The 17,516-nt window shown below is 42.2% G+C and overlaps 1 protein-coding gene across 2 annotated transcripts; it reads right to left on the bottom strand.

Moving 5' to 3' along the window:
- Positions 1-4,163: 4,163 nt before the first annotated feature.
- Positions 4,164-16,558, bottom strand: LOC116713427 (phosphatidylinositol 3,4,5-trisphosphate 3-phosphatase and dual-specificity protein phosphatase PTEN). Of its 2 annotated transcripts, XM_032553582.1 has the most exons (10): positions 15,819-16,558; positions 10,967-11,051; positions 10,824-10,868; positions 10,680-10,723; positions 10,314-10,552; positions 9,187-9,328; positions 7,191-7,259; positions 6,370-6,536; positions 4,603-4,878; positions 4,164-4,510 (listed from the first exon to the last, which is right to left on the bottom strand). In XM_032553582.1, the coding sequence occupies exons 1-10, from the start codon at positions 15,895-15,897 to the stop codon at positions 4,325-4,327; spliced, it is 1,332 nt and encodes a 443-aa protein (XP_032409473.1). In that variant the 5' UTR covers positions 15,898-16,558; the 3' UTR covers positions 4,164-4,324. The 2 variants fall into 2 exon arrangements, with proteins under 2 accessions (XP_032409473.1, XP_032409474.1); XM_032553583.1 differs by lacking the exon at positions 7,191-7,259 and having other exon boundaries at positions 15,819-16,557.
- Positions 16,559-17,516: the final 958 nt, after the last annotated feature.

Raw genomic sequence — 17,516 nt, 5'->3', positions numbered from 1 at the left:
TCTTTTTTCTTTTCTTTTTCCACAGGCTGTCACTCGTGCTGCTGCCGAGGCTTTGGTAACTTGTGCGCGTGTCTGTGTATGCGTGTGCGCGCGTGTGTGTGTAAGCTTTTGTTTAATTTCTACTTCCTGTTTTATTCTTGGCCTAATCCAAACGCAACACAGCTGTGCGGTGAGCCAGAGAAACAGGGCTCGGGAGGGGTGGCGGGTTGGGGTGGAGGGGGTGAGTGGGGGTGGGTTGCCAGGTCCTGGTGAGTGCAGCCATGTTCTACTACTGCTACCAACAGATGGGAAGGGAAATGGGGTTACCAGCCATGGCTTATCTTCTGTTTGTAGGCCAAACTGACCCACCACCAACATCACCTCATTTGGCCATAATACTGTAATTAAATCTCTGTTTTAGTGCGAGCGCTTCTCTTTTGCAAAGTCTGATTCGCTGACCATGAATGGGGTTTTCATGCCTGAATTATGCCTTCAAGGAGAAATAAATACTCGTATAATATATTCTCTCCTCATAGGAAAGAAAGGCTTCATGTAGAGAGAGCAAGAGCTCAAAATAAATACAAAATAAATACATTTTCTAACATAGTGATGTTAGAAAATGTATTTATTTTGGGCCAACATGCAAATAGTTTATGCTCAGTACCCTGAGCATACCCTTGAAACAAGGTGGTGGCAGCATCATGCTGTGGGTATGCTTTTTTCCCGCCCCCAGCAACGATATAGAAACTGGTCAGCATTGATGTGAAACTGAATGGCGTTAAAGACAGCTGGCGGAAAAGCGTTTTCATTTTAATGCGTTAGAATCGCCCAGAGAAAGTCCAAACCCAAATCTTATTAAGAATTGGTGACACTTTAAAATCGTTTTTTAATGAACTTGAGATTAGATTAAAAAATTCACTATTCACTTGATGGTTTACCTGTCGCAACCTGACAAAACAAAAAACGACAAAAAAAAAAAAGTTTGCCCACTTTTTAAGTCATGGTCTTTAGGAAGTTTTTTTTCCATTAGCCTGATAAAACCTTGGTGATGAAGTCATTTGTTTGGGCCATAAATTGAGTGAGAAAGCATTTCTTCAGAAAATGTAGATGAGCTCCACGGCATGGCCTGAAAACGGTCCAGATTTCAACACAATTAATAATTTATAGTAAAACTTGCAAGCAGACATGAAAAAAGGCAAGACAGTAAAAAGCCAGATGAGGTCAAAGTACTGAAGTTTTCTGTCTTCTCAACCTAATAGAAAGAGAAACACATTTTTAGCTATGTTTCACACAAGGAATTAAAAACAACTTCAACAATACCCTTCAAATGTTTTAGTTCCATTATTTTTATACCAGGGGTTGAAGCTCTGGATGCATCGGCACAACTTCACCTTGGAATCCGATTAGGCTTTTCAGCAAATTCCCATCTCATCTGATAAATGTAAAAAAAAAAAAAAAAAGTATAACACATTTGAGGAAATTGCTGTAGAGAAGTGACTGTGTTGCCATGGAAGTTCTGATAAACCATTAACTTTCAAGCTGATTAAAAGTCCCATTTAATATATACTTTGCATGCAATCAAATTAACACATAACTTGAATTAATACAAACATTTATTCATTTGCACTATTCTCAAGTCGTCTTTCTATAAATGCCGCTCAGATGAATAATCCTCTCTTCATATCTATATGAAGGTTTCAGAAATTCAATAATTAATGTACAATAATTTAGTCCTAGTTTTACCAGTCTTACCACTTCCCCCAATCGAAAGTGACCCTGTGGAGAGTTTTCACAAAATAAATATTCAATGACTCGTGAGTGGAATAATTCGGTCTGTTTTGCAATATGAACAGTGATCAAATGCTGTCCTTGAAAAGTGAAACAGCCTTTTGATTTAGCACCGAGTCAGAGATGTTGAATCAGGATCAGTGCTTAAAAACAAGCAATAGAAAAGTTGTGAAAGCGTACAATAATTTATCTTTGATTTGCACTTGTGCCGCCCCTTAATTTAATGGCACCCTGTGGAGGGAGCCCAATAGAATTGATCAATAACTCACAACTGAATGAGAAACATTTTTCTATGGTCTGGGTCTCATTATGCATTTTAGAATAGCTTATGTTTTACTTTCCTGAGATGTTCATCACTGTAACCAAAAATAAAGTGCACTTTTGTCCCATCTCATAAGACGCAACCCGTTTTAACGCAGCCAGACGTCCAGGCATGAAAGCGTCTAAAACTTGCGGTGCTGTGGAGTTTCTGTATGCGATGAGGAATAACACATCGCCTCTGAAACTCTGGCACATCTGCCTGTGGAGAGCAGAGGCCTCTCTCCCTGAGCCCAGCACAGCACATTCATTATTAATCTACCAGTCTCACCCTCCTTCTCAGTTCAGCCAATTACAGCTGGGCCCCTGCGACTTGCTGCCTGTCTCATTTGACACTGTGTTGGTTAGCTTTGATGTCTGTATCAACTCGACCGGGCCGAGGACTGAGAGCCTTGATAGAGGCGGAGGGTGGGGTGGGGATTATGTGCCAGCAGCCTCAAGGGGTGGAACGGGTTTTTTTCTTTTTTAATATATAGGTTTAATTCATACTTTATTTTATCAGAAGGCTTTGGGCCATGCTTTCTCCAGGGTCTCGCGCTCCAATCACGAACATGGCTGCTAATCCTGTTACTCTTTCATTGGGGTAGGCTGGCCTACAATGAGGCCTACCCGAGGCCTCTGCCCTCCTCTCGGGCTGGATACACTTTCCTTCCTTTTCTCCATTCCGCAAGCCTCTTGGTTTAGCATGAGGTCAAGCTTCTTTCAAAAAAAGAGTCAAAAAATCTGATTGAATTTTGAATTCAAACACCAGCCCCAGCACAGCTTAATAATACAGGCAAAACAGGCCCTTCGGCTGAACTTTGAATAACAATCCTTCCGTCAGTTCCCCACCTTGAGTCCCGACTATTTGCGGCCCTGACCTTTTAAAGCAGGAAGTTACTGTTAGCGCGCCTCGAACAGCTGCAACGACAACCTGCTTTACAGCATATTTCCCCTTGCCGGTGCTCATTTTCCTCCCCCGACTTGTTGCACACGTTCAACTTACCCACATTTAACAGCTTAGGCTACGCGGTCTTGGGTGGCTGTCGCTCGCAACGATCACTCGGACCGGCGATCGGCAAGTCGACCGCATCCATTTATATTAGCAGGGGAGCTGAAAGGAGGAGAGGGGGAAAAAAAAAAAAAAAAAAAAAGACAAAAACCTGCTGAGGTATTTTCTACGCATGACTCAAACACTGGGGAGATGCATCTTAAGGCTGGATTCTGTAAGAAATGACAACATTGCATACATTTATTTGGGATGGACTCCAATTTCAATACATGCAAAAAAAATAATAATAATAATAATAATAATAATGTAGTGTTAACATTATTGCAAACACTTTCCGGTCTCCCTGCTGTTTTGTGTATTATATTTTTATTATCTTAGGATAAAAAAAACATTAACAATTACATGGGATGCCTTGTTCTGCATAATTTAACGTATACACAGTGGGAACAGGAATGGCAATGCTTTAGACATCATCACAGCCTCTTTGCAAACCCCCACCCTCCCCACCCCACAACCCTCCCCACCCCGCCCCACCCCCAACCCACTGCCTGCATGCAGTTTGCACTGCACAAAGGCCAAAAGTCACATGAGACAGCCTGCAAAGAGCACAAGAAGCATTCACAGTAAAGGAATATAAGGAAGGAGGATAGGAGGGAAGAGCAAAAGATGAGAGGAGGGAGGGGAAAAAAGGCGGGAAGGGAGGGAGGGAGGAGAAGAGAGAGGGAGTGAAACAAAGTGACTGCAGCACTGGCCTTGGTTTAGACAGGAGAAGGAGCAGCATAGTTCTAGTTCTAGTATTTCATTCCAACTTCTCCCACACTTCAACTCCCGTCTCCTGATTGTGGTACTCTTTCCATTGTCTTTGACACAAAAAAAAGTTTGTTTATATATGCATGTATATATATGTATATACATATATATATGTATATATATATAAACACATCTTTATAGCTACAGCACCTTTTCCCACGGGGCAACAGTGTCAATACCTCGCACATGGTACATTGCCGTGCCAAAAAGAAAAAAAAAAAAAAGAAAAAAAGAAAATAATACAAACAGAAACAATATATTGGTCAGGATATTTATCTTTTTTTTTTTTTCCCTAAAATTGGCATTCGACATTATATTCTATTGCCGTCTGGGGAAGGGAAAGGGACAAAGGTTCTTCTTTTGAGTTTATATTCAAGTTTTCTCCTTTTTTTTTTTAATTCAGGTGTATAATTTCTTCTTTTCCTGCTTTAAAAGAGTTCACACTTTTGTGATTTGCGTGTGTTGCTCTTCATCAAAAGGTTCATTTTCCGGATCAGAGTCAGTGGTGTCAGAGTATCGATAATGGTCTGGCTCATTGTCGCTAACGTCTGGGGTGACGGACGTCGAAGTGCTAGCCTCGGAGTTTGAAGGCTCCTCCACGGTTTTCGTAAAATACAACTTCACCTAGAAATCGAGAACAGCTCCGGTTAAACGGGTTCACTTCTCCGGCGGACTTGGCATGCGACAAACCCAAAACGGCTCCCGTTCCCGCTTACCTTGAAGTTTGGCGAGAAGTAGCGGTTGGCCTTGTCTTTGTTAGCCTTGTCTAAATCGTTCTTTGTGAGCGTCAGGATGAGGTTGTCCCTGTCGCCTTCCCTGCAGCCGTCCCTGGTCTCAGCGACCTGCGGCTGGGCCTGGACCTGGACCTGGCCCTGGCCAGGCGCTCCTTGCTGGCTCTCCACGTTGTTCACCGCCCCGTTCTCCATCTTTTCCCCGCTCTCGTCTGGTCCAGGAATGAAGAATGTGTTCACCCAGAAGTGGAACATTTTGTCCTGACGGAAGAGAAAGCCGGCAAGAAGAAATAGGTGAGCCGAAAGGATCTTGGACAGATTTAGGGAGAAAGTGGTCAGAGACTGGAATCAGAAGGTTTTTGGCTTCTCTGGTTGGTCGGAAAGCTAAAAACTGACCAGTGAACACAGTCTATGTAACCACCACCGGTTCTCTAGTATTCAAGTTGTTATTCGGGGCTAAGATTAGCAGTTTTGATTGTAACAACTCATACAAACTGGGGAAAATTAATTTGACAACTAACCAGGAAAAAACTTTAGCAGATACCAGGCAGTCTGAACCTGTTACAGAAGTCTTACTCCTTTTCATCTTTACCACAGAATGTGGCAGATTTGAAAATCAGGAGTTAATGATATGTATTCTCTGGTGAAAGTTTCACAAATCAAACTGCACAATAATAACGAGCACAGACTAATTCAGACCAAGTCTGACCTGCCTATATAAAGTCATCTCCAATTTTTATTTAAATGCCAAACTAGGAGGTACGCAACTGCAGTCCAGGTTTCCTAAATACTAGAGATGCACAATATGTCAGTATCAACATCTTTATCGGCCAATATTAGTTATTCTTTTAACACCGTATCAGTCTAAAACTGATACGGGCCGATATTAGCGAGTTTACATCCATGCAGTTTGTGCTTCAGGTGTTATATTTGCTCAGTCATGTGACAGTGATGCTTCAAAGAATTATGGGGTGTTTTATCTATCAAAAATGAAGCATATAAACAAGTATATATCAGTATTGGGACAAATATTCATATTGCTCCATCCCTACCAAATAATGAAATAGACCTTCAGCGAAGGCTAAGAGGAAGCTCTGTAGCAAAGGGCAAGTTTAGCATCGTTAGCAGCTAAATATCAGGCAGTTGCTGTAAGGTTGCAAAACTGTAGTGGAAGGTTAATCGACACTTAAGTGTAGGTAATAATCAGCCAATCTGATTATTAGTTACTAGCTGTGACTGTCATACATCCTGAAAACTCAAAAATATCTTCCCGTCTCACTTAAAAATGAAGCTTCAACTAGACAGAGCTTTAAAAGACAGTTCACTTTGACATATGGTGTTTAAATATTCTTGTAGCTCTCTTACCGACCACATTAAATGATAATTAAGGAACCTAAAGACAGAATAAAATGTCAAATCCCTTTAAAAGGGAGAGCTGTTTTCCAGCACTCGCACACCATTTAATATGTTACCGTAACAACTGTTGAGGCTCACAATAGGAAGGCTACAAATCAATATTTTGAACGGTGTATTACTAAAAGAGCAATCGGTTAAAGCTTAATAGCTGGAAATTGGCCACAAATGTTGGCTTTTAATGAATTCTCTCTTTATGTTTCTTATTGTCAATAAGTCCAAAAGTTTTACAGAAAGCCAAGAGGAGAGAGTTGGTGAAGACCTACTTCTGATCATTTACCAAGCTTTGTGTAAGTACAATACATAAAAAACTATAAAAAAAACCCCCAGCAAACTAACCTTCTTCATCATCTTATTTTGTTTGTGGAAGAACTCCACTTTGATGTCGCCACAGACGGGCAGCGGCTGGGGGAATTCGAATATCATGTGCTTGTCCTCCCTTCTGGTGTGAGCCGGGTTCGACGTGTGAATCTTCACTTTGAGTTGGTATACGACAAACTGCGGATCTGCGGAAAGAGCGGTGATGTTGCCAGAGGGTTGAGGGGGGCGAGATATATGATGGAAAAATTAGAAAGAAAAAAAAATGTAGATAAATTGAGACAAAGCAACAAGAGGTTATGATGTGAGAGATGAGGGAAGGGAAGGGGGGGAGGAAGCAGGGAGTGAATCGGGACAGCAGGACAGGACATTACCATGTTATTACACAAGCTGGACAAAAGACACAGCACACCACCACCTCCCCCCATCACGTGAGTCCCAAAAGTGACAGTTTAATGTTAAAATAAATAAATAAATAAAAAACTAGAGGAGAAAAGGTAGAACAGACCACAAATGTTATATATATATGTATGTATATATATAAAAAGAACCAGAATAAGAGACATGGAACCCTATTCTGACGGTTTAGTTTTAGAAGAGCGCAACACTTTGCACTTTGACCAATTCTGACCCTCTCCGGTTCCTGTCAGGGTGGGTGGAGTGGTGCTGGAGATGATTTTTTTTTTATTTTAGTTTTCTTTACTTTTCACGTGTCTCTTGAAGCTCTATTCTATCCCTGGTAGGCAACATGTCTACCTGAGACTGCTCCGGCCTGGTGCGTCTCTGGGGCCGTATAAAAGCAAATGAGTGAAATAATAATAATGGATGAAAGGCTCATTTACCCCAATGCCAATTCCCTTTCTTGAAGCCCTGAGGGGTCGGCTCGCTCCTGTTTTTAACGGTACTGTCCCCTTAGAGAGAAAGAAGGAAATTATCACAAGCAGGGCCTGGCTGGCTGGTCAGGGGCTTCACAGCACAGCAGGCATAAATACAAGAGCTCCACACAAATATTCACATGTTTGCATCAGGGTAACTTTTCCTAAACATACAAGTGTGCAGCTTCACAGGAATGTGTGTGTCTTACAGTTCTGAAAAGACGTCAATTGGGGTGAGATACACAAAAGGGGAAGCAACAAAAGGGGGAACTTCGTATAATTGCAATAAAACAACTATAAAAAATTAATAAATCATTAAATGCGTCTTCGGTGAGCTATCTAAAACAACATTATCAAAACTTTGTTCGCTAGAGGGCGGAGGAAAATAAACTCCTGCACATTTTAGGAGATTTCTCAGAATAGGGCTTCCGTTTTAAAGTAAAAGGAGAATAAAGCAGGAAAGAGAAGGATTAATGAAGTCAGGGCCGAAGAGCAGGTTCCAGCGTTAAGGCAAGAAAGCCACACACATGAAGGAGGAAGAGCAGCTTTATTCTGACCAGCAGCTTGAAAACTGACAAATTTAGATACAAGAGCAGCTCAGCATCGAGTGACTCACACACACTTTTGAGCACATGGGCTGAATTATTTCATTGTTTCTATAAACATCCTCAAGAGCATGGAGTGTCACTAAACAGCACAAAAAAAACCACACACAACTAAATAAATAGGAAGCGTTGGGAGGCGTTTGACTTGGTGGCTGAATCGGGCGACTACGAGTGTAAACGTTGGCGTAGACACGCCATTTTACAACGGGCATATCACTCTGGGCTAAGAGCAAACACGCAATGATGTGTCAATACATACAACTGCCACAAACTGATAACTAAGTTATTAAGAGCCGTGTGGTCGGCTATTGTATGCAAAACTAAATTGCAGACAAAAACGTTTTTTATTCCTCTTCCAATTTTGAGCTACTTCCTGGTCGACTTTACTGGAGTAAAGCCTGGCTGATCTCGCTCAGGTGAAAGATTCGTTTATTTGTGAGCGGCGGCGTTTACTTCCCCTAGTGCTGTGATTAAACAGCGGATGCTCTAATTCCTCCTACGACCGAGCACAGAAAGCCAAAAGACAAGAACACAGGTAGGCATTGGCTGCTACGAGAACATTTTTATATTATGTAAAATAAATAAAATATAAAAAAAACACTTCAATTAATTAGTGCAAATGAATTAAAAGGAAAAAAAGCAACAATTATTTATACTGCAGCAAAATTATTAGGACAGATTTTTAAATAAAAAGTATTGACAATATTTATTACCATCATATCAATATTATATTTGCATTCTTCTAACTTTTGTTTTTTACATAATTTAGAAAATGTGTAGTTAATATTTTTACTGCAGTTTTAAAGCAAGCTTTAGTTTCCATGCCAATGCATTTTGTTGAGTCTTTTTTTTTTTTTTTTTTGCTAAATGTTTTTCCAGAAAGCTTTTGTCTTTCAAGCAAGAAAGAAAACAATGTAAAAATGTGGCAGTCTTTGAGTAAGTTGAACGGCAGTAAGCAGCAACAGGTGTGGGAGGAGCAGCGCTGCGTTACTATAGTCTCCGTACAGCCCGAGAAAACTCCTCGACACTTCCACATTGTTTCGCTGAGGAAAAGCTCTGAATCTACAGATTCTAAGCAAAGTGTTGACGTTGCTTTGAACGGCAGAACAAAGAGGCGAATAAACATTCAGTTGCACTTTTCCGCCAGAAGTCCAAAAACAAGGCGACCGATTTGAGCCGCAGATCATTTCTAAAGCACCGGCACACCGGACGACCGAGGAGGAGCTGCTGTCCTCCAAGGCGCTACGCCGCAGTGTGGGTGAGCCCTGAGTCTGAGTCACTCTCTCTCCATTCTGGAACAGCAGCATGCATGCCTACACCCTAGTTTGGAGCTGAATTCAAACATGAACTTGACTCACTGCAGGTGCCCCCGCTGAACATGGGGAGAGTCTCGAAGACCATCTTGTGGAACAGCAGTGCCACCGGCTTGTACTCCAGCTGGTTCTTTAACAGGTAGTTGTAGTAGTACACGTATCGGCGCTGGCTCGGGATCGTCACCCCCTGCAAGACACCCGTCACGTCGGGGAAAATGTGGAGTTAGACGCCGATGACATGTTCAAGCGTCGCCTTTTAAGATTCCAAGTATGCTTTGGAAAACATGCAACATTTACTGGTGACTTTCTAAGACAGACTAAGAAGACTTAAAGTTTGATTTGTTTCTCATTAGGATTTATGCTGAAATCTACACAAATTTTTAATTTTAGACAGGCAGCGAGTGTCGAATTCGCAGCTACACATGACCCAGATTATGACAGAGTTCCTGCAAACTTTCTCTTGTAAAAATATGATGCTTCTCCAAACTCAACTTCTCAGAGTTCTCAGTCCTTCATATTCATTTTAAAGTAGAAAGAAGAACAAGAGGGAAGACAAAGTAGAACAAGGGAAGTGTAGAAGTGACAAAGCTAGGAAAGAAGGATAGATAACGGGAGGGAACAAGGAAAGACATGGGAGGGCAGAAAAAAAAGGAGACAAGGAAAGAAGGAAGGGAGGTTGAACACAAGTACGGAAAAATGGACACAATGGAGGAAGGAAAGAAGGAGACAAGGAAGACAGGATGAGCAGAGGAAAGGGCATAAAGGCACAACAAAAGGAAAGAAGCTAGGATGGAAGGACAAAGAAGAACAAGGAAGAAAATAAACGAGAAAGGACTGCAGTCAACAGAAAGACAAAGGAGAAAGAAAGGAAGAATAGGGAAAGAAGTATACAAGTAAGGAAGGAAAGATAAGAAGATAAGATAAGATAAGAAGGACAAAATAAAAAGACAGGATGGGAAAACATTGGGAAAAAGGGAATGAAACATGGGACGTGTGAAGGGAGTCAGATTTAGATAATTGAACAAGGTACAAAGTACATTAAAAGCAAATCAAATCCCACATTTGCCAGGCTGAGCAATCCATCTCCAGTCATCCACACACACACACACACACACCCCCACACACACACACACACCCACACACACACTCTCCCTCTTCTCCTCAGCCCTCACCTTCCTGTCCCGTGTCCTCACTTCCCCGTAGAAGTCGAGCGCATCCTGGGCCTCCGTGAACTTGCCGCGGTGGAGCAGATAGGCGCAGATCATGACCCCGGTGCGGCCCTTGCCAGCCTTGCAGTGGATGGCCGCCACGTGATTGTCGTCCTCGCTGAGCCATTGGTCCAAGTCTTCGCAAAATGGCTTAATTAGCTCCAGCTGAGGGGGGTTATGATCTTCGAAAGGATACTGGGCCACTGATGCGCGATGGGCCCACGCAGCGTCGGGAAGGAGAGTGTGGAAAACAGAAGCGGAGAGCGATGAGCATTTTTTATTTTTTTTTAAAGCTTTTCAGTCCGACGGCGAGGAGGTAAAGCAGCCTACCTCTACAATTAAATTTTGCAGCGTCGTAGTGTCTTTCTGCGCAGCTGAAATGGGAAGAAGCAAACTGCAGTTAGTCGGCACGCGGAGGAAGTTTCTAAGTAAACATAAACTCCATGAGAGACAAACAGTACGGGGAACACTTACAGGTTGTAGATTTTGTAATGGTTTTTATGCTTTGAATCCAAAAACCTGTCGAGAGGGTAAACAGAAAATAAAACTCAATTATCTTAAAATGCTATTAATTTACCAAACAAATCTCACGAAAGACGGTGCAAAGCATCACTCACCGTACTACGTCATCTATATTGTTTCTGTACACGCCTTCGAGTCGCTCTGCTGGAAAGCCCATAGCAATAATGTTTGGGTAGATATCTGTTCAGCACGGGTTAAGGAAAAAAGAAACTAAAAAACAAAACACACACAGAACAGAACACACCACCACGAGATTCTTAGACGATTTCTGAACAGGAAGACGAGCGGAGGACCTTATTAAAAGTTCCAGCCAATGTCGACTTGAGGTCGTCGCTGCCGTTACGGCAGGATGGGAACGCAGAGGAAAAGGGCCTTGGTCGGTGCACAGGGGGGTATATTTGCACCTCGCGGCAGATGGCCTTGACAGCGAGAGGCGGAGAGGACGGGAGCAGCAGCGCTCCTGCCCCAGCCAGGCCCATACATCTGGGTGCAGCCAGAGTCTCCGCTCCTTGACCCGACATTTATTTTTAGAGCGCGAAAGTTATATCGGGACGAGTTCAAACGCGCGGCTTATCAGTTCAGAGCCGGGGCCGGACTCGTTTGAATATCTGTGAGAGCCCTGTGATGTCACGCAGGTAGATGGAGAGAAGAAGAAGAAACATGATTTGTGTAACAAACGGAAGGTCGCAGCACAGCGACTTGTGGATGTCATCATGGAGCAAAACGTCATGTTGCAGTGGCAAAAAAAAAAAAAAAAAAAGATTCAGTTGTGCATTTCTGTTTTCAAACCTCGACTACTACGCCTGCCTGCAACTGAAATCTGCTCGTCGCCATAAGACGCATGATTTCACACTATAACCACTAACTTAAAAGAGCGCCATTTCTTACTCTCTCCGAGCGAAGGTGTCAAAACAAAAAGAAAAAAAATAATTCAAATTTTGATCTTTGGTTTACAAGCCGGTGAGATAAATTATACACACACCTGATGGTTTTTACACAATAAGCTGCACACAGACAAGTACCTGCACATGCAAAAACACAAGGAGAACCCTTTCCATGGTACGCTCAGCACGTACACATAGTTCATTGTTCAATCAGCAGACCTGCAGCGAGCCGGAGTCCAGAACGGGAACTCACAGTAAACTGTAAGACGAACAAAAGATTCAAATTCCTCCATCTGGAACAAACCATAGTAATTTTAATATTTCCAGTAGCAGCTATACTGAGCTAACCGTGGATGAGGAACGAAGAAAAATCTGTTGGAAGTAAACATGGGAGTTGTATAAGATTCTTATAAAGTTGTGTAAAAATGCCACATCTTCACAGTACTTGTTAAAAATACCAAAATAGAAAAGTAATCGTCATTTAAAAAGGCTGGAAAAACCGACTCTTTCCCCTACGGCTGCAAAAAATATGACCGTATATTACTTTAATTCTGATACATAAACTTGAGCAAAGACCAGCCACTCCAAATAAAACTGCTCATTGTGGATACCATCAGAGCTTTTTGTCATTCTGCTTCCTGCAGAGTAACAACACCTGCAGCTAATACAAGCTAATATGAGTCAGGCTATCTGCCAGGGTAGCCACCCCGCAGTCAGCGGCTTAACACACATGTTGACTGCAGTTTGACAGAGGTTTCAAAACAGCGTTACCTTAATGGCGGTGGGTAGTTTCCACCCCGTGACTGTCTGCTTTTGGTTTCCAGAAATACATCCAGACAAATTTACCCTTGCTGTTAGCGAGGAAATAAAGTAGAGCAGCCACATTTCAGTCAGCTGATCGGCAGTGCGCAGCCAGACTAAACTCTGGTCACTACTTCTTCTTTCATCTCACTCAGCTCTGGAATGATGTGACAAAATTTGAGCAGTTTTGAAACGGCTCTCTTTCAAAACCTTTATAATTTGCAACCGATAACCAGCCCATGCCTGCTTATGATCAGAGGCAGTTTTTGATATGGGCGGTTGCCCAGGGGGGCAGATAGGGTAGGGTGTCCACAAATTAGAAAATGGAATATACTTCATCTATTTTGCCCTGAGCAAGATTGCTACTACTTATACGCATTTGCACTGGAGTAAATTTCCCTCGCTTCTTGCTGAGTACTGGGAGACTAAGTTTCCAATTTTCTGCTAAAAACAAAATTAAAAAAAATAATAGTCTGATAATTACTCGCATTTTAATAAGCTGAGTGGTGAGGAGGGGATAGGGGTGCAAGGGGGGCTTGCTAACCAGGGCATCATTCCTGTTAGAACCACCTCTGCTTGTCATGTTGGCATACTTCAAATCCATTTCCATAAAGCACAACAAAGACATCTATCTGTTGATATGCCATAATATTGTACATTAATGCCACAAAGACCTAATTAAAATCTGAATTCTGCTTCTTCTTTTTTTAACCCAGTTAATGGGCTACTAAAGCCTTCAATGCGAGAAAGGAAGAAAAAAAAAAAATCCAGAGTTCCCAGGAGAGCCTCAGTCCAAGGGATGGGGTGGGGGGCTTGGTTTCTGCAGCTGGGAAGAAATGCATACACAGGACCCCAATGTAAGCTCCAATAAAAAAAATAAAAAAATCTGCTGCTTTAGGCACGCCTTTTCTTTAAAGCCAGCCTTGCCTGAGCTCCATGCATACACCAAATCCACAACTTCCAGCAAAGAAGTCGAGGAAGGGTGGGTGAAGGGAGAGTTGGAAGCACGGAGCGCTAAGAGGGAGGAGGTGGGGAGGACAGGAAAGGGGGCAAAGCACAAGGAGGAAGAGTTGGAGTGGGAGTAGCAAAAGAAAAAAAAGAAAAAAAAAAGGAGAGGTGGTGGGTTGAGAGGACCGGAGAGAGAGAGAGATAGAGGGAGAAAGAGGGAGAGAGCACTCAGACAGCAACGCTGATACAAGATCACCGGCAACTCTATTTTAAGGGCAATTCCCAGAACTGTGATACTGCATTACATAACTACAGAGAGAGCCCGTATTGTTTTTAGACGCCATGCCAGAAATGATAAAACGAAGCAACTTGAAAGTGCCCACATCTAAACAAAAGGGGGGGTAGACCTCAAGCAAAAGATAGATGTCCCTTTCTGAGCAGCGGGGGTCCCGCCCCCTCATTCTAACACCTGCATCAGGGTGCAGAGAGCCACACCGCAGCGTCCCGCCAACCCTGAAAGACACAACATTAGATTTACCACATTATGAAACCAGGTGATAAAACATCTGACCCGATGCAGCAACGTATGGCAACACAGACATCACATGGCCGACGGCACGGCCACTTTCCAAATACGGCGCCACGCAGCCGAATCAAGGTACAAAGAAATCTAATTTCCCCTCACACATAAAACTGGAAATATACTCAAGATTTGCCCAATTTCCCCCCCCTATGAAAGGCAGGTCAAATACTGAGAAAGAGATGAGATTTTTATTTCTTTTCCGTCTATTAAACGCATCAAAACTGAGAACTTGGCATCACAAGAGCATGTCTTTTGATGCACTTTTTTTTGAGTCAAAGTTAAATCAGATGAAGGCTTTGAAGGATACATGGGGGATCATCTTATAATTCCTTAACTTACCGTTAGGTTCAAACCTATTAACTCGCCCAAAGAACCTACTGCACAGTTTAATGGTCCTTATGGGAGGGAAATAAATAAATAAATACAAAGCAACTGGCAGGTGAGACCTCACTAAACTCATCAACCGTGGAAACCCTGATCAGTGCATCTCTAATAAAAGCTTGCATCGGTCCGGTGTTTGAGCTAATGACACAATGATGACTTCAACAGCACAGTATGTCCTTAAAAACTGGGGCTTGTTAATTTTTCATCTCTTGCAGCCCTGTTGGCTGCATGAGGCTTTCGTTTTTTTAACCTGAATTTGCCCAAACACACTTTTCTGGATGCATTTCAGCATCAGATAAAAAAAAAAAAAAAAACAACAAAACAAACAAAACTCTCTCCCTCTCTCAAGAGGATCAAAACAATAAAATTGACCTACATCTTCATCCATCCATTTTCTTACACCCTTGTCCCTTAGAGGGGTCTTTGCAATTATAATTATAATAAACTTAAATCTGTTTAAAAACAAAAAACAGATGTGTTTAGCTGCTAGACATGCCATCATCAGCTCACAAGTAGCCCAATCCTACAGTTTAATAATAGCCTGCTCTCTGCAATGTCAGACATTAAATTATGAATCTAATTGGCAACACTGTACCTGATCAGCTGTTAATCTAGTTTAATCACCAACCAAATAAGCAGGAGGGCCATCATAACAGCAACAGGGAATCGGGCCAACTACAATAAATTGTCATTTAAGACATGGCTCCTTAAATGACCATGTGAAAATATGCATGTGATATTTTGTGTTTTTTTTTTTTTTTAAGGAATGGATCGTGATTTTTGAACTCCTTCAGACAGACTAACTACTCATTTAGAGCAACCCCGCCATAATAAACCAGAAGAACAAGTAATTCAAAAGATGTATGCATTCTGCAACTCATACCAACTGCCTTGAGCGTCCAATGATAAGTTAATAAAACGATTAAACACCAATAATAATAGTAATAATAACAATCTGACAACCTTAAAAATCAACTCACTGCTGGGCAAACTGGTGTTCCAAATAATAATAATAATAAAATAAAATAATAATAATAAGCCCTGTACGGATTACAACACATGCACAACAGTCTTGGTGTAAAAAAAAAAGAAGAGGGGGGGGGGGGGCGATTTCCGAGTTAAATATTCTTGTGACATTTCTGCGTTGCTGCTTTGACAGATCCAGCGTCTTTCAAACATGCTGGCTGACAGCAAAGCAACTAGCCGACAGCTAACGAGGGTAGCAAGGAAGCTCACCAACCTCACGTTCCTCTGCTGACGTTTCTGGCCCCGTTTCTGCAAATAAATACAACAAAGCCCCGCTACACAGCCATGCAAAGGAACACCGTAGAGATCATGGAAGGATACACGTTAAGTCCAAGTCAAAACCGTCCTCCTGGTATCTCCTTTTGTTCCGACTGACCATTTCTTTTATAATCGCAGCCATTGTAGCAGGTGATAAGAGAGTCTATATGGGGGGTGCAGGAGGGGGTGAGGGGGGGTTAAAACAGGTTTATTTAGTATTCTGCGTCTGGTCTCTAACGTCGCAGTCGGTCCTCCTGGTCGCTGGCTGCCGAATTTTGCAGGTCCTCGCACGGAGCAGTGGCTGTCGGTGGGATTAGAAAGGCTTCCTCTGGACCATAAAGACGGGCCTTGCTCCGCTCCTCGGCGCAGGCCCGACTTTCCCAATCCTGCGATTCGTCGTACAAACGCTCCCGGATAAAATACATGCAGCTATCCTCGGGTGAAACTCGTAAGATTCCCGACGCGTTCCAGGCGACGAGGTTAGAGAACTCACCGGCTCTCAAAACCAGTATCCAGTCACTGAGACGTAGCCAGCTAGCGCGGCTAATGCTACCTCCTTTTTCGATCCAAAAACCTCCTAACGATTCAACATTGTCATCGACTGATTGCCAAGAACACATTTGAGAAAAAAAAATTAAAAAGTGACAGGCTCCACCTCAGATGTATATGGACTATACAACGATCAGAAATCCGCCCGTACTGATTTGACAGTTTCGTCCCGGGGAATCATCTTCTTTTCTCGCTCCAGCTGAACTCTCAGGCTCCCATCATGGCCTCCAACCGAAGGAAAAAAAGAAGCTAGAGCAGGCTAGGATTTTACAACATGTACTCTGCCGCCGCCGCGATATAGTCCCAACGCATAATTACAACTCAGTCCGCCTAAGATCACCGAGTGTTGATTTAAATAATATTACCAGTCTCTGTTGACTAACTGCTTACAGCTGCAGAACAAAAATATTGTCAAAGAGTTATTTCGTTGTGCGTCTGGCGGAAGGATAAAAGCGTGTCCTAATCGCTCCCTTCTGTCAAAATGGTCACGTGTGAGTGTAATTAGGGAAGTTTCCAACATAATGTCACTTCTTGCGGTTTTAACTGTCATTTTACACTATAGAAATATGTCATTGTAACTGGTCAGTCAAAAAGACATCCATTGTGTTTGCACACTGTAAAACTGTTTACGTTTTTCAAGTTAATTATGCCAGGAAATGAAATTTCACACGTGCTTTATGAAATATCTAAAATGCAGTTGACGGGTAAAATTAAACTTTTACAGCAATATAGTATTACTACTAAACACATATTAAAAAAAAATGTTAGCACGGACTGATCTGAAATCTTGTTTCATAAAAAACATTTAAAAACCCTTGTACCTCTCCCATGCAAGTATCTGCCCCATCGTCTTGGTAATGATCTCATCAGACACCTGGAACCGGTGCTGATCCAACTGTTACCACTAGAGGTGACTATAACGTAATGAGTACACACACACACATATGTATAAGAAAATATATCACCTTGAAAGTAAGAAGTAGGTTAACAATTTTTCTAACAACAGTAAAATGGGATTTTTTCCCCCTCATTTTCAAATTTCCCTGCTGTCTTTCATATCAACAGGAGTCATTCAGATTAGTGAATAAATTTCCTCGATCAGGACTAATTCCAAGAAGCCTACCCATCTACGTTCAGCATTGATTTAATTTATTGATGTATCTCTTCACTGCAACAAAAACAGGACACTTTGTACAGAAGATATACAGTTAA

Source organism: Xiphophorus hellerii, chromosome 22 (genome assembly GCF_003331165.1).
Source record: "Xiphophorus hellerii strain 12219 chromosome 22, Xiphophorus_hellerii-4.1, whole genome shotgun sequence".
Taxonomy (NCBI): Eukaryota; Metazoa; Chordata; class Actinopteri; order Cyprinodontiformes; family Poeciliidae; genus Xiphophorus; species Xiphophorus hellerii.
This window is presented reverse-complemented; position numbering and strand designations above follow the sequence as displayed.